The 25,024-nt window shown below is 49.0% G+C and overlaps 1 protein-coding gene across 2 annotated transcripts in view; it reads right to left on the bottom strand.

Annotated features, from left to right (window-relative positions):
- Window positions 1–6,836: 6,836 nt before the first annotated feature.
- Window positions 6,837–25,024, bottom strand: part of MECR (mitochondrial trans-2-enoyl-CoA reductase) — a 29,831-nt gene continuing 11,643 nt past the window's right edge. Inside the window, exons 2-10 of one of the 2 annotated variants that reach the window (XM_028114021.2) lie at window positions 23,506–23,603; window positions 22,918–23,049; window positions 16,132–16,275; window positions 13,384–13,486; window positions 12,197–12,299; window positions 11,123–11,196; window positions 8,765–8,825; window positions 8,538–8,610; window positions 6,837–7,195 (exon numbers count right to left, since the gene is read on the bottom strand). In XM_028114021.2, the coding sequence (XP_027969822.1) occupies window positions 7,035–7,195; window positions 8,538–8,610; window positions 8,765–8,825; window positions 11,123–11,196; window positions 12,197–12,299; window positions 13,384–13,486; window positions 16,132–16,275; window positions 22,918–23,049; window positions 23,506–23,603 (949 nt within the window). In that variant the 3' untranslated portion in view covers window positions 6,837–7,034. The remainder of the gene's footprint in view (window positions 7,196–8,537; window positions 8,611–8,764; window positions 8,826–11,122; window positions 11,197–12,196; window positions 12,300–13,383; window positions 13,487–16,131; window positions 16,276–22,917; window positions 23,050–23,505; window positions 23,604–25,024) is intronic. The other variant, XM_088022523.1, reaches the window with a different exon arrangement.

Below are 25,024 nucleotides of genomic sequence, written 5' to 3'. Positions count from 1 at the left end.
CGAGCACGCAGCACGCGAGCGCGCGCCTCCCGCCTTCCCCGCCCTCCCCGCAGGCGGAGGGTAACGGGAGGGAGCGCGCGTTCGCTTCCCGCCCGGCCAGGAGTGGGGGCGGGGCTTGCCCCGGGGCGCGCCGGCGTGGGGCGGGGCCAGGTGATCGACAGGCGGTGCTGGCGGCGTGGGGGCAGTCTTCCCCCTCCACCCTCCCTCTGCACGTCCTCTCGCGAGTTAGCTGTGGCAGGGCCGGCGCCGCTTTTGCAGCCGGGTGGCTTCGCTCCTCCCCCCGGAAGTGCCGGCAACTGTCTCCGCCCAGCGAACGTTCCTGCTTTTGTCCTTTGAACCGGGAGTGGTTTCGACTTCTGAGCAGCTTTGGAGTTAAGTCTGGCTTCTAACCGTCTTTGTATCCGTGACCTTGGGCCCATTACGCGCCACCTCTTTAAAACCCGTTTGTCTTCTCTGTATAAGGGGGCCAGAAATCCCAACCTTCCAGATTAGACTGGAGAATTATACATGAGAATAGATACGTCAAACACTTAGTACTGTTCCCAGCACATCGCAAGTGCCCATATGATTTTCGCCTTTTACCAATATTATTTTTAAAAAAATAGGACAAGTTGCTTCAATAGAAGCAGTGTGTAAAGTGGAGAAGGCTGGAGTTTTGGAGCTAGATTAGGCTTGACACTAAATTACTTGGCCAGTTTATTTTCTACTGGAAAATTAGAATAATTTATCCCATTTCGATAGACTAGCTGGGTAACTAAATGGGGTAGTATGTACGGAAGAATATAGTGCTTGGAACAGTATCTGGACCGAGGTAGGAACTCAAATATTGGTTCCCCTCTCACTAACTCAATTTACCTAGAACCACAGAGGAGTTTTGTTTGTTTTTATTTTTAAAATTTTATATATTTATTTAAAAAATATTTATTTGAGAGAAAGAGAGGAAGCACAAGCGGGGGAAGGGATAGAGGGAGGAAACAGACTCCCCGCTGAGCAGGGAGCCCAAGGCAGGGCTCCATCCATGACCCGGAGATCATGATTTAAGCAGAAGGCAGACGCTTAACAGAATGAGCCACCCAGGCACCCCTTAAAATTATATTTTGAAAGGATAACTCATTAACTGGTTCAAATGATACCGTCAGAAGTCTTCCCATCTCTGTCCTCTGGCCATCTCGTTTCCCTCCCCAGAGGCAGACAATGTAATCAGTCTCTTAAATGTCCTTTGGGAGGTATTTTACACAAATAAAGCAATAGTAGTGTACTATATGTATGGTTTTGTGCTTACTGTATTTTGAAAGTCATTCCATCAGTACAAAAGGAGCTTTCTCAGGAGAATTTTTGTGGCTTATAAAATACCATTATACACAGTAATTTATTTAATCAGTGCCCTAGTGAAGGTTACTGAGATAGGTTCAAACTATTTGTTATAACTGCTGCAATGAATAACTTTGTATATACATATATGTAGGATCTATTCCTAGAAGTAGGATAGTTGGCTCAAAGGGTGTGGGCAAGTATAGTTTGGATAGATATTGCTCAATTCTCTTCCATAAGTACCTGTTTCTCCATCTCATCATCAACACCATGTGATCAAATTTTATGATCTTTGTCAATCTGATAGCTGAAAAATGCTATCTTGGGGTAGTTTAATTTGCATTTATCTTGAGTGGAGTGAGCCTCATTTCATTTAGATAAGAGACACATACTTTATGTGTCTGCTTATATCCTTTGCTCGTTTTAAATTTTTAAAAATAATTATTTGAGAGAAAGAGAGTATGCGTGATGCAGGCATGGAGAGGGAGACAGAATTCTCAAGCAGACTCCCTGCTGAGCGCAGAGCCTGGGCTTGATTCCAGGACCCTGAGCCAAAATTCAGAGTCAGCCACTCAAGTGACTGAGCGACCCAGGTGCCCCCCTCTTTTAGAGTTATTTATTTATTTGAGAGAGAGGGATGCAAGAGCCGATGGGGGGCGGGGTCGGTGAGGGGCAGAGGGAGAGAATCTCAAGCAGACTCCCTGCTGAGTTCAGAGCCCGATGCAGGGCTCAGCTTGATCTCACTACCCCAGATCGTGACCTGAGCTGAAACCAAGAGTCAGATGTTTAACTGACTGAGCCACCCAGGCTCCCCCTTTGCCCATTTTCTTATTGATTCATAGGAGTTCACTATATATTAGGGAAATCAGTTGTTAGATGAGTTGCAAATATTTTTTCCCAGTTTGTTGACTTTTGACTTTGCCCAGAGTGTTTTCTGCTATGCAAAAACGTAAGATATTTATGGGGTCAAATTTATCCATCCTTAATTTTTCTTTGATTCTGGATTTCGTGTTGTAGTTTTTCTCACTTTGAGGTTTAAAAAGAAAAACACCTCCCATGGTTTATTATTTTTAGGACTTATTTTTATATTGCAATCTTTGATCCATTTGGAATTCAGTAGTATGAGGATAATATTCTTAAGAACTGGTTCTAACCTTGGTTGTCATATAGTCTGATCAACCTGTTACACAGATGGGACTGAAAGCCCTGCATAGGGGAAATGCCTGTCTCTTAAATCCTGCTCCTCCTTCAGTTTCCTAATTCAGGGAGTGGCACCTTCCATCCAAGCAAAGTGCTAAAGTTCAACCTTCAACCGCCACATCTAGACTGTCCTGTTGATTCTTCCTTCTAAATGTTGCCAAATCCATCCACAGCAGGCCTTGTCATAATCGTTCATATGTCAGGGCTTTTAACTGTGCTGTTCCCTTTGCAATATGGTTGGCTCCTTATTCAGGCCTCAGACCTTCCTTGCCCTCATCTCAAGTATCCCGCCACTGTGATATCACTCTATTGTTTCTTTCACAGCATCTACCCCCATTCTGTAATCGCTTTATTTCTTCACTTATTCATGGTCTTTCTCTTCTACTAGAATGTAAGCTCCCTGGTATCAGGGGCCGTGTTTTTCGGCTCCTACTGTATCCCTAACACCTATAACAGTGATTTTCACATAGTGGGTGTTCAAAATATTTATTAGGTGAATAAACAAATGATCTCTTACCTGAATTACTTCAATGCCCTCCTGATTCTTTTTCTTGCCTCCCCATGAGACACACACTCCGGGAAATTTGAACTCTCTTCTGATTGACATGCTAATTATGACTGAACAAAATCAAGGAGTCCAAAGAGGGAGCACAAGGCCAATTGTGGGGCCAAAAAAAATCAGGACTGACTGGTACGGTGACCAGACAGGGTCAGGGGAGCTGGCTTCTCGTGCGAAATCTGCTTGCTGCCTGCCGTGTGACCTTGAGCAACTCACTTAGCCTCTCTTGGTGTCTTCCTCTTCTGTAAAGTTATATTAATTAAAATCTCGATACAGGGAAGTCATAAAAATCAAATGGAGATATGGGTAAAAGGGCTTATACACTGCAAAGGGTTAGGGGCATAGGGAAAGCTTACTTTTCTTTCAGGCAGTGTGAACGTCTCCTTACCTTTAGGTCAGCTCTGCTGTCTTCCCAGGATTTTCCTGCCTGCAAATGCAGGCAGATGCTGTCCCAGGCCTGAGTCTCTTCTTTACCATTTCCAGCTGCTCTGGCTGGGCCCACTGTCCTACCCAGGGCACAGTGCCTACCAACAAGTATGAGCCTGGTAGGTGCAGCCAAGAGCTTCCTGGCACAAGGACAGGCATGCCTGCCACACACAGATGAATGCAAGAACCTTGTGGGTCTCAAGTCTTTCTCTGAGGAGAGCAGGCTTATTTATCTCATCTCCCAAGACACAAAGCAGTCATCAATATTATGGCAGTGGCTGTAGGTAGTTGCAGGGTGGATGCTTCCAGAAGACACCAAGCGCCAGAGTCACGAAGCCTTGGGGCGTCAGGTGTGCTCGAGCTTTGGTTTAGGAGGTAATGTCTGTTTTCTTTCAGTCTCCTGGAGCCCAAGGTTCCTCCTCCAGCCATTTAAAAAGGATTCTGTTTACTTAGTGGGCCTGAAGAGCTGTCCCCACTCTACAGAGAAATTACTCAGCCTGAAAATGAAAAATAGCCTCCTATACTTGTAAAGTGTGCAAAGAGATGATCCATTTGAACTTCGATTCTTTCTATGGTCTTGTCACAGTCTCCTCTCCTTGCTGGCCTCTGCAATGTTGGTAATCTCCATGTTGGTCTTTGAAGTTTCAGGGGATTTTCCTTATTTGAAATTCAGAAACCTGGGAATTCTGATGTTATCTCTTCTTTTAGTGCCTCCCTTCTCCCAACTGTCCCCTAACCTGCTGCCAAAGGAATTTTTTCCCTCCCCCCAAAGCACAGTTCTCATCTTCTGGCTCAGAAATCTTTTGTTCCCTACTGCCAGTAGGATAAAGTTCAAATTCCTTATTGGGGAATTCTAAACTACCACAATTCACTTTTTCAGCTTTAGCTTGAATGATTTCAATATAAATTAAATCAGAGAATATGTTATCAGTTATAATTAGGTTCAGAGAAAGCCCAAATACTAGGAACCTAAATAACACAGAAGCTTCTTTCTCATGTAAAACAAATCCTGAGGTGGGCAGTTGGGGCATCTGGGTGACCGGGACCCAGGCTTCTTGGATCTTGTCGCTGACCCATTTTTAACATGATCAAAGATGGCTGTGCGAATTCCAGGAATCGGGTCTGTGTCCCAGCCAGGAGGAAGGTGGAAAGGGAAGAAAAAGGTACTGGATGGATGCCAGCTATATTTTAAAGAGGTTCTTAAGAAATTGACACCTACCACCTCTGTTTGCATGACAAGGGACAGACCTGTCTGCTGCAAGGAAGGCAGGAAAACTTTATTCCAGCCTACCATATGCTGACCTAAAAGTTGTCAGCATTCTAAGAAAGAGAATGGATATTTGGGGGAAATGAGAAGATTCTAACATAAATGTCCTGCTTCTATAACTTAGCTTAATCTGGCCCCTTAGTTTATGCTTGTCTCTCTTCCCTGCCTGAGAAAACTATAATCATCCTTTAAAGCACAGCCCAAATGTCATCTCCAGACCCCTAGAGCTACTGTTGTCAGGACATTTTGCACATCCCTCCATGGGGTCTCTAACCATGGTGTTATGAACCTTCCTCCTTCCAGTCTGCCTCCTCTGAGTCCGTACCAGGGGTTGCTCCCTCCCCATGGCTGCAGGCTCATCACTCCCCCTAAGCCCAACATTGTGGACTCCCCCTGAAGAACCTAAACTTAACTGTTCACTCCTGTAGCCTTTGGGCAGCCTCTCCCACCCTCTCAGGCTTTTTTCACTAGCCCATGTTGACCATCTGTACAAGGCAGCTGTCCCACTAATGTCAAGGATAGAGGACAGGGGACAGGAGGGACCTGGGCAGGTTGGGGCTGATCTTGAGCCTAGGTGCAAAAGGTAGCAACTATTATCCAGAAGACACCTGCAGACCTTCCCCAACCCTGGGCTGAAGCTAAGTCCTTTTCTCCAGAGGACACAGAAGTTGCTCCCAAAGGCAAGAGCATTATGCTGGGGGCCTGCGTACATGTTTTCATGCCGCTAAGCCTGAGTGCACTCTGGCCTTCTGAGCCAGTTTTCCCACATCACTCTGCTACTGAAAATCCCTCTGTGCCTCCCCTGCTCTGAAGGTTAAGTGCTGACTTCTCGAATCTTCTTGCTCTGACCTCTGCTCACAGCTCCCACCTCAGTCCTCACACTCTCCCGTCTCAGGCGGCAGAGCCAGGCTTCCAGCCTTCCAAACTCTCACATGTGCTGTTGTTTTTGCTTGGTACACGCTTTCCTGCTTGGCCTTCAAGATTTGCTGTGGGTGACACCTCCTCCATGAAGCCTTCCTTCAAACCCTCAGGCAGAACTGCTATGTCCCCATGGCCCTCTGAACACCTGAGTCAGTGGCCTCATTAGTATACTGGGAAGGTCTGTTCCCTGCTCTGGGCTAAGCAACTAGAGGGCCAGGCCCCCCTCCCCCACCACCAGCATCCCTCGCCTTAGGCACATACTAGGTATCCAGTTAATACATTCCAAAGTCTCTAGTTTTTTGCTCTGGGTGAGTAGCTCATTAGGCAAACACCAAGAAGTCATATAATGTCAAACTCTTTTTGTCTGAATAAAACTATTCATTTTCAGAGCCCACTTTCAAGCTTCATGTCAGGAAGGTTCCCCTGACCGCAGGCCTAGGACAAGACCCTGATCAGTGATGGCCTCATAGCACTTCTCCCACATGTTTAAGCCCATGAATCTCCCACATGTTTAAGCCCAACAACCATGGCAGTTGTTTTGGGACTCTTAGCTTAATGCTGGGTTTCCCAACCCAGGCACTATGGACATTTTGGGCTGGGTAATTCTTTGTTGAGGAAGGCTGTTGTGTGCACCACAGGATGTCTGAGCAGCATCACTGACCTCTACCCACTAGATGCCAATAGCACCCTCTCAATTATGACAAAAAATGTCTCCAGACACTGTCAAACATCCCCTGGGGGTAAAATGACTTCAGGCTGAGAAGCACTGGCATAACAACCATCTCCCCAGGTAGAACAGGCATTCCATAGGGTGGTCCAGCCAGCTGAGACCCCATTTCCTTGGCTCCTCAGCCTGGCATTCACTCTCCCATGTAGCTGATCCTCCTCCGGCCCCAGACTGAGCCACATACTACACAGAATGAGTCAGACGTTCCTTTTTGCTCCCCTGTGGAGAGCCTGAGGGTGGAGACTGCATCCTACTGGCTTTTGTACCTGCCAGTGCCTACCCTTGCTTTGTTTCAGGGCCGTCAGGAAATCATCACTGGGGGACAAGTAGAGAACAGGCAAGGGGTCTTCTTAGTGCTGGGGAATGGCATGTGTACAATGAGGGTCCTTCTTGACAGGGATGACTTCTGTGGGTTTGTATGTATGTGTTTTTAGGAAGTTCACTTTATTAGATACCCTGGGGCTGGCCCTGGGGAAAGCCTTGGCTGGCTTCACAACCCTCCCAGTCGGAAGTGACAGTGAGGAGAGGGCAGCCTGGGGAAGGCTGAGAGGGCCCTGATGGAGGCGCCAGAAACCAGTCCTGCCGATCCATCTCCCCTCCCACCTCGCTCCGCTCCTCCGCGATTAGCACATGGTGAGAATCTGCTTTGAAGACACGAAGGGCTGCACTGAGGCTTCCAAGGCACGCTGGTAGTCCTGCAGTGGGACCTCGGAGCAGGCGGGGGCTGTGAGCTGGCCCCGGCTGATGAGACCACACAGCGTGACGATCAGCTCCTTGAACTGGGCTGTGGGAAGTTGAGGAAGTCAGACGGGGGCGCAGCGGCAGGTCTCGGCAAGACAGACCACGAGCCACCCCCAGTGGCAGAAGGTGACGCTAAACTCTAGGAAAGCTTCGCGTGCCCAGGCTTGACCAGGGATAGGGAGGCTGTGGAGGCGGCCTGGTCCCTGGTGGGGTAAGGACAGAGGAGCATGGGGGAGTGGCCCCAGGACTGAGGGCCAGGCAGAGTGGTGGCTAAGAGGGCTCATACCCACAGAACCTGACTGGGGTGTAACCGAGAGTCTTGAATGGTGGGAGCGGCAGGAGTTACTTTGAGGCAGGGCAGCTAGAAGAGGCACAAGGAGGGGGTGGGTGTGCTGGCATGCCAGCTGATGTGGAACTGATGAGCTTTGCTCAGGGAAAGAGCTCAGGACTCCCTTAGAACCCCACAAGTTGAGGTCCCCAGCATCCCCTCCCAGGGCCCGTCCCCCTCTATGGTCCAGGAAGATGAGAAGTGGTTTTTCATAGACATCAATTCATGTAACATTCAAATCTAATTATGTCCCCTGTTTAGAACGCTTCGGTGCCTCTTCCCTTGCCTTTAAGATAGAGTCTGAGCTCCTTAAGAAGGGTTGTAAAGCCTTTCATAATCTGGTCACAACCTATCTGTCTAGGTCCCCACTCTCTATGATGCGCTTTTGCACAGGCTACTTTTCTGGCCTGAAACACGCCACTGACGCCACCACTTTGCTCCGCTTCACTTGAATGACTCCATGTGTTTTTTCAGTCTCAGCTTGGGGCGGGGGGTCACACTCTGGGCAGCCAGTCCTCCAGGAGGGGAAGGATGGGGTACTGGCTCAGGTTCTGGAGTCAAAGAGACGAGTTTACATTGTGGCTGCATCACTCCCTATGTGGGGAGACTGGGCAAGCTACCTAACCACTCTGAACCTCAGTTTCCTCCTCAATCAAAGGCCAACAATATCTAGACAACTATGATATTTAAACTGAGACAGAAGTTAAGTAACTTGTCCAGGTCCCATGGCTAGGCTGGGTAAACCTATCCCCAGTGATGGTGGGAGCAGGATTTGAACCCAGGCAGGCTGGCTCCAGAGTTTGTTCTCTGTACCTGGCTGTCTTCCATGGCAGTCTTCCCCAGGGGCAGCCTTGCTCACTGCTGCCACCCCCAGGACCAGCTCCCTCGAGCCCAGTACCTATCTGCTGACTGCAGCTGTGGCTAGAGACTATTTTCCTTTAACCTGTCATGGCACTGGGGAGCCCATCACCCCTCTAGGCCTCAGGATGGCGGTCACTTCTGCAGTAGGCACTGCCCTCTCGTGTGACCCTTGGCAATGGGGTCATCATCCACTCACCTGGACTGTGGTCCTTCTTCCACTGGGACAACCAAAAGCCTCGAAGTTTGAGATCCTTAAAAATGAGCTGGCTCTGTGGGTACAAGAAGGATGAACTGGGGCTCTGAGGGCAAGCATTTCAGGCACTGCTTGAGGTACAGACTCCGTCCAGGGACAAGGGCACCTGTGGGTCTGGACAACTATGGTGTCCAGGCCTGTGTCCATGCCTGCTTCCCCCACCAGCTTACCACAGAGGCTATGACGGGCTGCTTGGCCATTCCCCCGTAGGTCACCATGGTTCCCCCAGGCCTGAAGAGTCCAGAGAGAACAGAGTGGGTGCAGGCAGACACAGAGCCCTTCTCAAACCTGCCAGAACACTTCTATTCCAACCCTGGTCCCTGAACCTTGCTCTTAGAATCCTTGGGAAGGTTTTCAAAAACTGCAGACTCTGAGGTCCGACCCAGACCTAAGGAATCAGGAAGCAAGGATCTCTATTCAAGCCAACAGACAAACACCCCTGCCAGATGATATGGATGTTGAGCCAGAGCTGGGAACTCACTGATCGAACCACCCAGTCAGGCTTGGGTGAAGCACTGCAAAGAAGCGTGCTCTGCTGAAAAAAGCCCAAGCCCCACGAGGTTAGTCCTGGCTACCCTCCACTCCTAGATGTGTGGCCTTGGGGAGTACAGACATTGGTGCAGACCTCTGCTCTTCACCTGTTCACGCTTACTCGAAGGAGCAGTGAGATGAGGTGGCTATACACATAAGGAATGGTATGGCTGGGGTAGAGGACAGTGGACGACTGCCCTCTCGCTGCAGGAGGGCCCTGGCCAGGCCCTGCTGTCTGACACCCACACCCACCCCAGCAGTTAAACGGGGGGAGAGGCTCCAATAGTTTTTTTAAAAATGAACAAGCTAGGACTTCCCATGCTCGACTTAACCTGTGTTCCCCTCCCCACTCCCTGGCTCTTTTAGGAGTTTGCTGATCAAGGATGATGGCAGGTGAGTGGGGGGTGCTTTGTGAACTACAGAATCGAAGAAGCTGCGGTGTGAGGCAGGTGATTCTGTCTGGGAGGCTTGTGGGTAGTTTGGTTTTAAGCTCCCTTCAGCTGACACCTGGTCCAGAAAGTAGCTCCTGGGGGGATCAAGCCCCCCCCCCCGCCCCCGTACTACACTTGTTCTAACCAGAATGGCTAACGTTCACTAGGTGTTTTCTGGGTGCCGGGCACAGATCTGAGTATTTCCACGTGCATTGGCTTGGTGAAGCCTCCCCATAACCCCAGGAGAGCACTTCTATCACTCTGGCTTTACAATGAGAAAACTGAAGGCCACCACTCAGCTGTGTAACGATTTCTGCATCACCTCAGTGTCCTCGGACTAACCTTCTGACTAATCTGTACGAGGAGACTGAGGCCTGAAGGATTTTTCCTGTATTGTTTAACTTCCCACGGGCCCACAGCTAGTAAGTAGCACAGCTGGGACTTGGCACCTCCAGGGCCTCCTCCTACAGTGAGTGCTGTGGGGATGGCAGGCTGCCCTGGGGCCCCCTGGACTCGGGCGGAGGGGGTGTGCTCAGGACTCCCAGTAACTTGGGGTTAAGCCTGGTTCTCCCACTTCCCAGACCTTGGGGTGAGGTAATTACCCTTTCGGGCCTTGTGTGAATAGGGATGGGAACAGTATCCCAGGCCCGGGTGGTCGTGGGGGATGAGTCAAGCACTCTGCGCAGTCTGGTACACAAGTAAATGCCCCGTGATGGCTATCACAGCTCTCTGACCACATGACCCATCTTCCCATCTAGGCTGTGAATTCTAGAGAGTTCCCTCAGTGTTTCAGCCATCTCTCTACCCTGTAGCTAGCAAGTGCTAGCAAGTATGTGTCAACTAATGTTGTTGAGGGGATTCCTGCTTTAGTTGGAAAGTATCCTTTCAGGCAGCCCTCAGCTCAAGAAGTTCATGTTAACAGAGAAAACAAGGGGAGGACATGTGCTGTTAACATTGTCAACAATGCTTATCCCCCTTGGTTGTGGGATGATAGGTAACTTTTGTGTTTAATTTTTCCTTTGTACTTTTTTTTTTAAGATTTTATTTTTTAAGTAATCTCCACACCCCACGTGGGGCTTGAACTTACAACCCTCAGGTCAAGAGTTGCATGCTCCACCAACTGAGCCTGTCAGGCGCCCCATCTTTTGTACCTTTACGTGCTTTCAAATTGTTTTGTAAGAGCATAATTTTACCTCTAAACTTAGAATCTATTTTTTAAAAACTAGTAAGAAATTTAAAAGCTAACAAGCTAGGACTTTAAGGGACTTCCTAAGATGCCCCCTCGGTTATGAATCCTTGACTACTCCCCTCTCACAGAAAGCTTTCCTTCCGGGGTCCCTTGGAGAAGCAAAGTGGACGGTTCTCGGGGTCATCCGCAGAGGAGGAGCCTGGGAAAGGAGGTGCCAGGCTAATCAGGGCAGGACTGTGGTCCCAGCTTCCTGCTCAGGGTTATGCTGACTTGGCCTTGGCTTGCACTGGCCACTGGGACGTGGTCACGTGACAGTCCTCCCAGCTAAAGGCCTGGAGAGCTCTGACCAACTGGGCCTGCAGGGCTGAGGGACTTACGCTAAGTGTCGCAGCAGCTCTGTGGTGCTTTTCCCGCCAACACAGTTGAGAGCAAGCCGCGGCGGGGGCACGTCCTGGAAAATAAGGAACCTGCAGTGAGGGAGCTGCCGCTGTACAGGGGGGGTGGGGGCTGCGGGGGGCAGGGCGGGTGGAAGCTTGCTACAAACAGTGCCCCCCTGGCCCAAGCGCTGTGTCAGAGGGAGGGGGTGAAGAAAATGGGATGTTCGTGCCTTCAAACTCGGGCCAAGGAGGACCTTTGCTTTATCAACTTAATCCTGTTATCTGTTTTGGTATTTTGTTCAAAACTTGTCTCTGGGAAAGAACAGATGGTGGGCGTCTATGTTCCTTTTTGAAGGACTTCGGGTCCCCCGGGTGCACCTCTTCTCTGCACTTACAACTCAGTTCACGTAGGAGGTATTGATCTCCTGCTTCAGAAACGTTCTTAAGAGGCATGTGCTCTCAAGAGAGTGTGTGTGTTTGGTCACTCCAGGGTTCAGAGGAAGGAGGCTGAGATGTGGTCTGGTCACCTACTGGGTGTGCTGGGGGTGGAGGTTCTGGAAGGTGAAGAGGCTGTGAGTTCAGAGAGCCCTGACTCCACCACTTGTAACTGTCTACCCTTGGTGAAATCCTTGATGTCTTTTGAGTCTTGGTTTTCTCACCTGGAAGAGAGATAGCACCTACTTTGTAGAACTTTTGTGGGGATTAATCAGATACAATATAAGGAGGGTACTTCAGAAATACTTTCTCTTCTCTCCCTGTGCCTCAGGTTCCCTAGGTCCTCTCCCGGCTCGGAGATTCACATTGGCTGTGAGGGCTGAGGCGACGCACTACAAATATTCAAACCTACACATCATCCAGGGTTTTTTGAACTTTGTCTGTCTCTCTTGCCTCCCTCACAGCACCTGGGCCCTTAATGCATGCTGTCCCCTGGCTGAGGGAATGGGCTTTATCCTTCCACAGAGACAAAAAGAGGATTTGGAGAGGAGCTGGGCCAGTCCCAGTCTTTCTAGCAGGTCAGCTTTCTCCAGGGAGATGAGCATGGAATGAAGACACAATGCCCCTCATCCTAGGTACCTTAAAGAAGTTTTTCATCTCATGCTTTCTTAGCTCCTCTTCTGTGAGAACATGCTCAGCCCCTAGACTCTTCAGTCTGTCAGTCAGCTTCTGGAGGTCAGGTCTGGAAACCAAACACAATCCGTGGCCCTTGGTCACACCTACTGGCTTTCTCTACCATAGGCTCGTAAGACCCTTCTGCCACAGCTGTGAGAACACGAGTTTCCCTTTGTGGGAAGCTGGGATTGAGTGTAAGCCAGGCCTTATGTAGGGGCTGGCTACCTGGTTTCATCACACTCCCAACACCTCCAGGCCTCGGTTCCCTCAGTGGTATTATGGGGTGATTTCTACAGCCCTTGCCAGTTCCAAGGTGCGAGAAACCATCTGGCCCAGGGAGACATTTCACATCCTGCCTTTGTCTACCAAAACAACAAGCTTCATTTCCTTTCCCCCACGCTTTTCAAGGGGCTCTTCAGGGTGTTGTGCAAACACACTCCAGCCCATGAGGGGCTCTGGGCCTCTGTGGCCAAGGCAAACGGTAATTTTTGTTAACACAACTGAAGGGACAGGGAAGGGAAGTGAATGTCAATTCTCCTCCAAAGACTGGACTTCCATGACAGACGTAGCCACATTCATTGACAGTGAGGCTTAAGGCACCTGGATGGTATGATGGAAAGAGCACGAGCCCAGGAGCTAAGTCTGTTACTGACTTACTGTGTCTTCCTTTCTCTGAAACTTGTTTCCTCACTGTAAAACAGAGATGCCAAACCTGCCCCATCTCCTTCACATCCCTAGTTAGAGCCATTCAAAGTGCCACACAGACGCTAGGGGAGAAAGGGCCCTGGGTTCGACAGTTCACAGTAGGGATAACCCAGCTTCAGGCATTCCCAAATATGAACTGGGGCTCTGAGATCATGGGTTATCACAAGAGTCTCAAAAACTCTCAAAAAGTCTTCAGCAAGGGCGGGCCCACCGCCTTCCTGCTCTCCCTTTACATTTGAGATGTCGCTCATCCTACAGCCAGAGGCCGCCTGGGCCTCCCCCTTTCGGGCAGCTTGACAACGGTCCAGTGGTGTGCGTCAGCCGCGGAGGAGGACTGCTTATGCACGGGCGCCCTCTGGTGGAGCCAGGGGCGCCTGCAGGGATCTAGGGGGGATGGTGAGGGGGAGGGCCAGGTCGCGAGCACCCGATCAGGTCTCCCCACACACCTGTCTCGGACCACATTGACGGTCCTCAGGCCCAGGGCCGCGGCGATCTGGATGACTGCTTGCCCCACTCCACTGTTGGACGCATTCTGGATGACACAGTCTCCTGTGAAGCCAGGAAGAAATCCAAGTTAAGCCCCAGAGACCTGTAACAGGTCAAGCACTCCCTGCCTGGGATCCTATTACAGGGCAAGAGAGGGGAGTCCTCCGGCTCAAAATGACCCAGGACCTGGCTGCTGAGCCTTCTCAGACCTGTTACTTACTCTTCTCCCAATGCCCCCCAAAATTCCACAACACCCATGGTGCCTCCCGGGACTTGGCAACTCAGAGTCCACACTGTACATAATTTAGACCCCACTGTGTAAATGATTTTATGTCGTTCATTATCCTCCTGATTTTTATGTCCTCAAATCTCTGCTTAGGTTATTTCCATGGTTTGCAATGTTTCCCTCTTTCTCTCTTCCTTCGTTTTGAAATCCCACATACCCTTTGAAGCACAGCTCAGGCATGGCTTCCTTCCCAACTTCCGTGTGTGTTTCCCCAGTGCTCTGCAGGTGGTGTGCCTGATCTTACACCCGGTTGTGGATAGGTCCATTTCTAGCAAAAGCCTGAAGCCTGGAGCTTCCTGAGGGCACGGCCATGCTTTATTTCCCCTTTGTGCTGCTTAGTACAGGCACACTGCCTTGAAATGGGTTTACAGCTGTGCTGGAGAAACTCGCAGCCCCAGAAACCAGGTCCTACAGGTAGTCTGTGGTGAAAGCCCAGGCCTGGCTTTGGAAGCTGCCAATGGGGGAGGCAGCGTGGCCTGCTGGGGAAAACATGGGCTCTGAAATGAGATGGACCTGGTGTGAGTCCCAGCTCTCTCACTGACTGTAATGGACCGTAACATGGGACAGGTCATGACCTCAGTTTTCTCTCCATGAGACAGGAGTCCTGGGAGTACCAATCAGGATGCTCCTCATTAGTCAGATGCCATTGTGTCCAAGAAGGTGCTCTGTTATCCAGAAATGTGATCTGAAATGCAGGGATCTGGGGCTACAGACAGGGGAGTTCCTGGAAGAAGAATGCCCATTCTCTGTAGCCAGGAGTCAGCACATAGATTGTCACCCATTAGTGGGTTATGAAATCAACCTAGTGGGTTGCAAGAAGCAGAAGCATTTTTTTAAATTAAAATTCCAGCAAATAGAATTAAAAAGAACATAGTGCACCACATGTAGGTAGGGTAAATACTGCTCCATGAAACTTTGGTTTCCATTACATACATACTCACATGTATATGTACTGGATTACAATGCAAACCATAATTCTCACTATGACTCAGTATGACAATTTAGAATAACACTGATCTAGCCCAGGCCACACCTTCCCGGAGGCAGGCAAGTGGAGATGCACCATGGGCACCTGAGGTGGGGTGGTGTCAGAATGCCCTGATGTCCAGCTGCGGCCCAAAGCAGAGGTGGCCTGAGGGGATGAGATGCAGGTGACTACAACGCCTCCTGCACCAGGACTTGGGCAAAGGTCCCTGGTCACCTGCTGGCTTTTTCCACCAAAGGCTCCCAGGACCGCTCTGGCACAGCTGTGAGGAACTGCATTTCTCTTTACGGGAAGCTGGGACTGGTTTTTAGCCTCGAGCAGTAGTGGCTACCTAAGCTAATCGTGCTCCAACATCTCTGCTTCAGTTTCAACACCCGCATGGCAGAGCTAGACTAGGCGGTTTCTCTCGCCCCTGGACATGCACAGTGTGCAGGGTGACTCTCCAACAATGGGGATGAGCCCAGCCTCCTGTCAATGGAAGGTTAATTGTGAGGTGGGTTCCATGAGGGTCTTCAGAGGCCCCCTGCCAGCAAGACTGAGCCCTGCTCGCCCACAGTAGTAACCAGCCTTCCCTGGCTTTTCCCCCTTCCATCTCACTCTCCCCATCCCCTCACTCCTGCTTCCTGGGATCACCTCCCCTGCGAACTGTTCACCCTCAGTCCTTGTCTCAGGCTCTGCTTTCAGGGAACCCCGAATAGAACACCTGGCTTTGTCATTTCCTTGCTGAGTGATTTCACGTAAGCAATTTCCTTCTCTGGATCTCAGTTTCCTCATTTCTGAACAGGAAGAATAATAAAGTAGTGCGGGGTTACTGTGCTGTGTGCCAGGCACTGTGCTGAGTGTCGCGCTGCAGTGTCTCCATTAATCCTCACAACCCCTTACTCTCCACCTTATGGGTGATGCATCTGATTATCTGAGAGATCAGTTCACAGTGAGAGGTGAAGCTGGGGTTCAGACCCAGGTTTCCTGCCTGAGGCCTCAGCTCTCCACCAATGATACCAACCTCACTGCACTGCTCTGAAGGTTTAATGCATGTACAGGCACTTATGTGAACTGGAAAGTGTCATATGAATGCTGAGTGGAATTACTAAGTTCAGCATTTTACTGAAAACACAGGCACTCTGTCTATCTTGTCTGGCTTTGTATCCCAGAGCTTAGCACAGCTCCATGTTTTTGCTGAACGACAGAATTCCAGCCCAAGCTCTAGGGAATGCGATCCTTCAGCGGTTATCCAGAGTGTTCTCCTCATGAGGTTTCAGCATGTTTTCTAGGAGCCAAGCTAACAAAGCAAAAGCAACCACCACTCACTCACCCAGGTTCAGGGCCTGTCTTCCTCTCAGCCCCTTACTGGTAAGTTCCCATGGTCTCAGGGTCAGGCCTTGGGTCCCCTCCCAGTCAGGAGATCCCAGCCTGCTCCCAGCACCTGTGGGCTCCTACCTGGCTGCAGCTGCTCGAAGTCCATCAACATCCTGTAGGCCGTGCAGGGATTGACACTCAGGGTGGCAGCACTCTGAAGAGGGAGGTCACGCGGAATGCTGATCAGTGCTTCCTCACTGAACACAGCCTCGGTCTGCCAGGTTCCTGAGTCAGGGGATGAGTCCAGGCTAGTGAGACAGGATCCCTCTCCGCACCTGGCCCCACGTCACCCTCCTCAGTAAACGGGCGCCTAAGATGTCAGCCTTCAAGTACCACTTAGAGAAAAAAGATCTTGAAGTCCTTTTGAATCTCTGTGAATCTTCATGATAGTTATGTAAGGTAGATTTTGTTATTCCCACATTAGTTACCATTAGACGTAGCTCATGTTGCCCAGCAGGTGGCTAAGGATCTGAAACTACTGGGCTCTGAGTAACATCATGACATGGGCAAGGGAAGCTGCGAAAGCCCCCATTTTCCTGCTCAGTCCTCCTTTTCCTCATCGAGGGCAGGTTGACTTGGGTAGTATTATGGAAAAAAGCATGAAAGTAGAAGTCAAAGGCCTAGGTTTGGGACCTGGTTTTGCTGGTCTGCTAGTTGAGCAGATTCCTATGTCACTGAGTTTTGGTTACCCTAATATGTAAATGACGCTGGTAAGAAGAGCCCGACTGGCCTCCTCTAAGAGCTGCTGCACAAATCAAATGAAAGAAGGGAAATGACAAACTCCTGTAAACTGGAGAGAAATGATCATTAATCTCCAGCCCACATTCCAGTTGCAGACAAAAGAATTGTAAAACATCAGTGCTGAGAAGGCCCTTAGAGCATCGAGTTTAACCTCCTCATTCAACAGGGCGGGAAACCAAGAAAGTGACTTGCCCTAAGTCTCCTGGCCAATCTGGGCTGCCCCTTCAATCTGCAGATACTTACCGTGCACCTACTGTGAGCCAGATGCCTGAACAGCACCGATGCATTCCTGCCTTTCATGGAGTTTTATTCCAGTGGAGAACACATAAAAACCAGACAAGCAGATACAGTAACTACAAATTATAGAGGCAGAAAATAACACTGGGGAGAATTATTTGAGATAGGGGTCAGGGACAGCTTTTCTGAGGACGTGTGGGCCAAGATTTAAAGGATACAGATACCAGCCACTCAAAGAGTACATCCAGAACATTCTAGCGAGAGGAAAAAGCATACGCAGAGGCTCTGAGGCAGGACAGACAGAAGAAAGACCTGGGAGGATAGAGACTGCAGGGCAGAGAGTGATGGGAAGACAGGCTTGGGCCATGGCTGAAGTGGCTTGGGCTAGAGGAATGTCACCCAGACTTTCACAGTCCTGACCTGGAGTAACCATGAGTTATGGTGTCACTCAGTACATTCGCATATATAAATACATACACATACATGTAACAGAAACCAAAGTTTCATGGAACAATATTTACCCTACTATGTGTGATGCATGATTCTATTCCGATTTTAGTAAAAAAAAAAAAAAAATGCTGTTTGCAACCCCCTAGATCGATTTTGCTAGTGGGTTACAACCTGCCATCTGACAGGTGCTCACCCATGCAGGCAGGATCCTGTATAAAGCAGAGGTGAGGAGGACACAGATTCAAGCCTTGGCTCCACCACGTACTCACTAGGTCAATAGAGAAACTATCTGGAGCCTTGCTGGCTCAGGGTCTGGTGGCTGTGGGTCTCAGGGGTTTTGGCCTATGCCTCCAAAGCTCCGGAGTGTGCTGGGGATTCGAACTGTACCCTGGCACCACATGGTCAGGTATGGAGAGGAGGGGACAGCCTAGGCAACTAGTAATTGTGCTGTAGGAGGGGAGAGACAGTGTGGGCCTCAGGGACCAGGTAGTAGAGACAGGAGGTAGAAACACACTTTGTTAAGGGCTATATCAGTTCCAGAGTAGATCTGTGGCTGAGAAGACAAGACATTGGAAAACTGAAGGGTTCCTTTGGAATCTAGGAGGTACCTGGGCATTCTCTGGGCTCCACCCAGCCTGGTTTTCAAATCTTCATTGCCATCTTCATAATCATGGCCCCCATTCACCTTAGGCAACATGTACCGTCTCTACTCTGCGCCAGACACTTACTACAGGGCCTTCTATGCGTGAAATCAGGGGTGTTTTCTAATTCCCCTTGATGACACCACAATGGAAATCCAGCCTTTGACATGAATTTCTGGGGCTTGGCAGTCCCTAATCCTCTTCTCAAGAGAACCTGGGTGGGATGGGGGTAGCGCCCAAGGTCAGCCCCAAGAGCTTTCAGGGTTTTAAAGTAGAAACTCTTAGACCCTGGAGTGGGGGACCTGTTTTAAAATCCCGGCTCTGCCATTCATGATTTGTGTGGCTTAGAATTATCACTGCACCTTTTCTGACACTCATGTCATAGTGTGAAGATTAAACGCAATGACATTTGTACAGATGATCACTGTGCCTAGTACACAGTAGATGTGGACTGTCCCTTGGTTTTCTTTACTGATCCTAAGTCCCATGTCCTAGTTCTCAGGACTCCTGTTGCTCACTCCTGTGCAACTGGCCCTTAACCATCTCTACCACCCAATGCAGGGGTCGGCAAACTATGCCATGGGCCAAACCTGGTTTACCACCTGTTTTTGTTAAACCAAGTTTTATTGGAACATAGTCATGCTCACTTCTTATGTATTATCCATGGCTGTTTAGGATGGCAGAGCTGAGTAGAGGCAGTGTGGCCTGCAAACCCGAAAATATTTACAATTGGCCCCTTTAAAAAAAAAGTTTGCTGACCCTGATCTCGCGCGTACGGAAATTTAATTTGTCAAAATTCCTGTGTGTCTTCCCTCAGCTGAGCTGCACGAGTGAGTTGGGATATGCCAGGCAGTGACTGTTAGCCGCACTGTAGAGATCAGGACACTGAGGCTCAAAGTAGCTGTGGTTTCAACAAGGTCACCCACGGGGGTGGAATGAGATTCCCAGGCCGATGCTCTTGCTCCCACCCCGTGCTGCCTCGGGAGGGTTTTGAGCATGTCCGATGAGAAAGTCAGTCTGTACATTCTCTGGCCTGGTCTCCCTAGGGACTGGCTGCCTGTGGGGAAATGCTGGCTATGGGCACAGCTCAGCACCATGAAGGATGGTCAAGGTCTGGCCAGTTGAGGACTGCTCTGTTTACTGACTGTCACTCTTACTACCCTGCAGCCTTCACCAGAAGAAAGACCATGTCTGTTCGCTGCCGTGTGCCAGAGCTCTGCACACGGCAGGGGCTCACAAAATGCTTGCTGACTAAATGGAGTCGATGACAGTCCCAGCCATTATAAAATCCTCATGCTCTTTGACTGGCATGCACCTGGTGGGAAAGACTGACCTTTTGTCCAGGGAGAAATCCCGTTCTGGCTGACACCCACCTCCTCCACCTGTGTGATTACCCGTACCCCTGGCAGACGCCCCTCATTCTTCTCTCCAAATCCAGTGACCGACTTCTGTTCCTTTAGCTCCCAACTCTAACCTGTCTTCTCAGGCCCTATGGCACTGCCTTGTTCAGACCCTTCTCATGTGAAGCCTGAACTGTTTAGCCACCTCCTTACTGGCTTCCTGCCTCCAACCTCTGCCTTTCCAGAGCATTCTCTGCACTGCCCACGTCTGGTCCACTCATGCTTCTGAACTCTTCCTCGGGCTCTCTCTGACCCTAGATGTGTGCCCTCCATGACTGGGCCCCCGCCTACCTCTACAGCCTGATCTGGTGTCTCCCTCGGGCCAGTCAGGACCCAGCCACACCCCTGCAGTTCTGACAGTGCCATGCCTTCTCCCACACACGCACCTTTGCACACGCTGCACCCCCTGCCTGGAAGCCCTTCCTCACCTAGCCCACAGGGGGGCTGAGTTCAGGCACCAATTCTTTGGGAAGCCTCTTCTCATGCTTCCGAAGACAGGGGACTCTTGCCTTTGTGTCCACCCTCTCTTTACAGTGCTTACCAGATTGTATTGTGCTAAGTGTTGTTTTTCTGTTCCTGGGTTCCCCATCCCCAGCCAAGAACACTTTGAGGGCAGACACTGTGTCAGACAGGGGCTGGCGCAAAGCACCAGTCCCTCTTGATACAGTGAATCCTGCAGCTGTCTGCTCAGATGGCTGGGCTCCTTCACTGCCAGGGGGGCTGCAGGAGAGGGTGGAGCCATTCTTGGCAACTTTTCTTTTCTTTTGGAGGGGCAGAGGGAGAGGGAGAGGGAGAGGGAGAGAGAGAATCCCAAGCAGGCTCCATTCCCAGCGCAAAGCCCAACACAGGGCTTGATCTCACCACCCCAAGATTGTGACCTGAGCCAAAATCAAGAGTTGGATGCTTAACCGACTGAGCCACCCAGGCGTCCTTCTTGGCAGCTTTTCTGATCTCAGAGAAGAAAAGAGCTTCTAGTAGACTTCTGTTACTGTTTTTTCCTGCCTGGTACCTTTCTTTTACTGTTCCTTCCTAATCTCTGAGGCTGTCAACCACAAAGCCCCATCCTCTGAACCACAGGGGTGGGCAAGAGACTCAGCTGGGGCAACTGGAGTGGCCCAACCCCACACCCCTGGTGGTTTTAGGTCATAAGCATCTTTGCCACAAGCATTTTTGTCATATAATTCATTAGCCATAGGCAATTTTGCCATAAAAAGTTAAAAAAAGTTTGGTTTGACAGTTGTTGGTTTCATCTACTGGTTGACAGTTTGGTTTCATTTCTCCATTGACACATCCCTTCCATTTTATACTGTATAAACCTTAGCCCTCATAATGGTCAATACATTAGCACAGAGTTTTGAGCCCACATTTCCCAGAGAACTTAGGAACATCTATCAACAGAAATGTGACAATATGCCAAAACCAGACAATAGTGCAAAAGGCTTTCACAACATAATACAAAGCCCAGTTACAAACGTGCATCCTAGTATCTGGAAACTGATACCTCTCTTAATCAAGGAAGAAATTTTAGCAAAAAAAAAAAAGCATGATACCGATTCAGGAGATGAATCAACAAGCAAAAACATCGTATGATACTAGGAATAAAAGACTTTGAAGACAAGCGCTTAGGTACCTTTTGTGGATCATGAAATAAAATCAGTATTTGTGCAGTATTGCTATGGATCTACACTATACATTTTGAATATCTTCCAACATTTTGTATTTTGCAATAAAGTCTTTTTTTTGTTACTCATTTTTCATGTTTCATGATGTCCTTTTTAATGAATGTCCTGCTTTTATTTTTCACGATTTTATCTTTTAAAGCAAAGTTGCCTTATGACCAATTAGTTATGCCACGAAAATGCTTACAGTGAAGATGCTTGTGGTGACAGTGCTGGAAATGACGGGGCTCATGGATCAGCAAAGACCCAGGCAGGGCCGGTCAGAGTCCTGCTAGCAGATGGATATGCCTGTGCTGGGCAGACTGTGTTCATTTGTTTGTTCTTAGGATGACGCAAACCTCAGGATGCTGGTGGCCATCTATGAAAGGTCAGTTTGAATCTCACCTCCACCACTTACTGGCTGGGTGACCTTGGGCAAGTTGCTTAATATTTTACATTTGTCTCATATCTACCTCCTGTTGTGGGAATAACTGAGTTAATATATACAAAGTGCTTAGAACAGTGCCAGGTGCAAAGGGAGTAGACAATAAATATTTGTTGATGTTATTACAGCACTATGTGGGAAGATTCCATCTGAGAACTAGTGAGAACAAGAGAATGAGCTCTGATATCACTGGGTTCCTGGATCCAGCAGTGCCTGAAGCCTTGCATCTCTTGTACTTCCAAGTTCCAATTAACCCCAACCAATTAACTTCTTCTTCTTCTTTTTTTATAAACCAAGTTTGAATCAACTCTCTGTGATACCCCAGAGAATCCTAATACTGTAGTATAGCGGGAAAAACAGTGGCGACAAGATTTTTGGTGGGCTTTCAGTTTGCTGTTTGAGTTTGAGCTTCAGTCCCTGAGAAGTCCAAAAGGGTAGATACTGTCTTCCCTGCTTCCCTCTGTGGCTGCTGTCAGGATCCTTTGTATAATGTTTGTGCCTCAAAAACTGAAGTGCTAAGGAACAAAACTCATCAATGACTCCTTACTAGATATCAAAGAGAACCCTAACTCCTTAGCTTGGCTTTTGCAGGGCTTCCCCATGTGGCCCCACTACCTTTGTAATCTTGTTCATCATTTAAGCAATCCTCTCCCATGTGCAAATCCTCTGCTGAGGCTACACAGGATTTCTCACCATTTCCCACAGTCACCTGTGTCTTTGCTCATTTCATTTCCTCCAAATGTAACGATTTCTGGCTCATCTCCATCTAACATAATCCATCCATCAAAGGTCCATTCCAAAGAAGCCTCCTCCACAAAGCCCTCATCCTTCCTTAAGACTGTCTCTTTCTCTCTCACATTTGCATTCACACAGAGAGGAGCCAGAAGTGCCCTCTGCTTCCCGTGAACTTCTAACACACCCTTTATTGAGGTTACTAGTTTGGAGATTTCTTCAATTAGATTTTAACCTTCTGGAGGGCAGGGGCTGTCAGGGGCTCTACCCAAATAAGACAGATTCCCACTGTATCTTATAGCAGGGGTTTAGGGATGTAGGGATTCACAGCTCTGATCAACATAGGCCCAAAGAGATGAGAGAGCAGGTCCACCACCTCCAGAGTGGAAGAAACACAATTTCCACTCTCCTGTTCCGCTCCCACTGCTACTGGTAGTGGGTATATGAACTCACTAATAAACCCTGCATTGCTTAGTCACACTGAGCCAATGAGCAAACATTTCCAGTGCAAGTGAAATACAATCTGGAACAAAGACAGGCTGCAGACACCTGGAGAAACTCACCTAAACCGGCACTGGCTGGAATCACCCAGTCTCCTGGCTTCACCCCAGTCACACTGCTGCCCACTGCCACCACCTGTCCAACGCCTTCGTTCCCTCCAACAGCAGGCAGCTTGGGAAGGAGGCCATAATTTCCTAAGGGAGAAGAGCACAAAGGGTCACCCTGTGAAGTCTGGGCAGTGAAAGAGCATGAACTTTGGAGTCAGATCTAAGTGCGATCTGTGCTCTGCCTCTGACCTGCTGTGTAACTAACCAGACTCTCTGAGCCTTAGCTTCTTCATCCGTAAAGGGGATAATATTTTTTAGTGTTCATGGTTATTATGGGGATTAGATAATGTATGAAATGAGCCCACCATATCGCAGGCACTCACAGTGGTTGGTTTACTCCCCACTGCAATCTTTCTAACTCTTGAAAAGCCTCACATTCCAGAGAAGGGAGGCCAGAGAGGACTGGTAGTCTGCAGATGGCTCATCTGGAGAGCAGCTGCTGCTAATCACAGGAATTTCACACCCACACCTGAGGAAGGATGAAAACAAGGTGGCGGCTAAGCAAAAAAGCCAATTAACATAAGCCCCAGAAACCAAGGTTACCTTGGATCATATTTATGTCAGATGGATTGATGGGGGCCGCCAGCATCTTCACATGGACGTCTGATCCACCCACAGCAGCTAGCTCCAGGTTCTTCAGTCTAAGCACAAAGCCAGAGAGAGATGTTAATGTCACCCAGGCTAAACAGGGCATCTTTTGCTCAAATCATCTCCCCAAAGTAGGTCAGGCAGCAACATTTTTGAGCTGCCATTGTGTGCCCAGGGATTAGGGTTGTTAGAAGAGAGAAAGGTGCTATAGGGAATTAGCACAGGCTATGGGTTAACTCATTAACTGCATGTGGAAAACCTCTAGTACCCTCGAAATCCCCTTGCCCATTCTAAGACAGAAGCTAGTAAACCTTCTGCTGGCCTGGATTCGCCTTGTGTTTTCCAAAACTTGCTTATCACAATCACCTGGTGTGCTTACTAATGCAGATTCTCAGGCCCCAGCTCAGACCTACTGAACCAGAATCTCAAGATAAGGGGCAGCCCAAGCAGTTCTTATAGACCACCATAACTGGGACACCCTGGGCTAGCTTATTTGTTCTCCACTTTTTAATTTTATTTACATATCTGTTAGTTGCAGAGCGGGTGAGGGAAATGGAAAGATGTGCTACATAGTTCAGAAAGAACTCCGTGTGTGACTATGATTCACCCCCTGGGGGGATGTCCCTTCTGGGTGAGAATCCTGGTCTGTCAGAAGGGATGCTGGATGGACTACTGAGTCTCAGGTATGAAGCCCCACCACATGATGGCTGTGTCGCCATGGGCAAGTTTCTTCCCAACTCTAGGCCTGTTTCTCCCTTTGTAAAAAGGTGGGCGGTGGTGGTTGTTTGGACTTGCTCACTGCCAAGAGCTTCTCCCATTTCAGGTGGGATTTCTATGTGGTAAGGCTCTGGTCACAATGGGCCCTACACGGTGGGACTAACGCCTTTATGCACTAGAACTTTGGTTAATGGGTTAAACCTGCTAAAGGGCTTTTGAGGGAGCCCCAGTGATAAGGGGTGTGTGTGTGTGTGTGTGTATGTGTGTATGTGTGTAATAAAAGGAGAGCTTCCAAAAAGTGTGTGTGTGTGTAATAAAAGGAGAGCTTCCAAAAAGTGTGTGTGTGTGTGTGTGTAATAAAAGGAGAGCTTCCAAAAAGTGTGTGTGTGTGTGTGTGTGTGTAATAAAAGGAGAGCTTCCAAAAAATACTGACTGGTATCCTAGACCAGCGGTCCTTGTGACCTTTTAATTACCAGAGACTCCTTTCTTTCTCCACACCAAGACTCCATGTTTGCAGCGTTTCCCTCTGCCCAAATGTACTTGTTAAGTAATAACCCTCTTCAGTTTTAGTTACCAAAGGCACATATAAGTGCCACACAGAGGTTCTTAGCATTAGGCCAGTGTCATTAGGCATTAGTGTCAGTGAACTAAACTGATGTAATTCTATCCACTTCTGGCAGAAATCTGACCTTTTAATTATACCTGAGGCTCCATTTGGGGTAAAAATGTGATTTTCAAGAAACATCTTGTACTCATA

The sequence above is a fragment of the Eumetopias jubatus genome, unplaced genomic scaffold (assembly GCF_037043125.1).
Source record: "Eumetopias jubatus isolate StellerSeaLion01/CBP00866 unplaced genomic scaffold, mEumJub1_p1.0 scaffold_4, whole genome shotgun sequence".
Classification (NCBI taxonomy): Eukaryota; Metazoa; Chordata; class Mammalia; order Carnivora; family Otariidae; genus Eumetopias; species Eumetopias jubatus.
The sequence above is the reverse complement of the archived record's forward strand: the minus strand, read 5'-3'. Positions and strand labels throughout refer to the sequence as shown.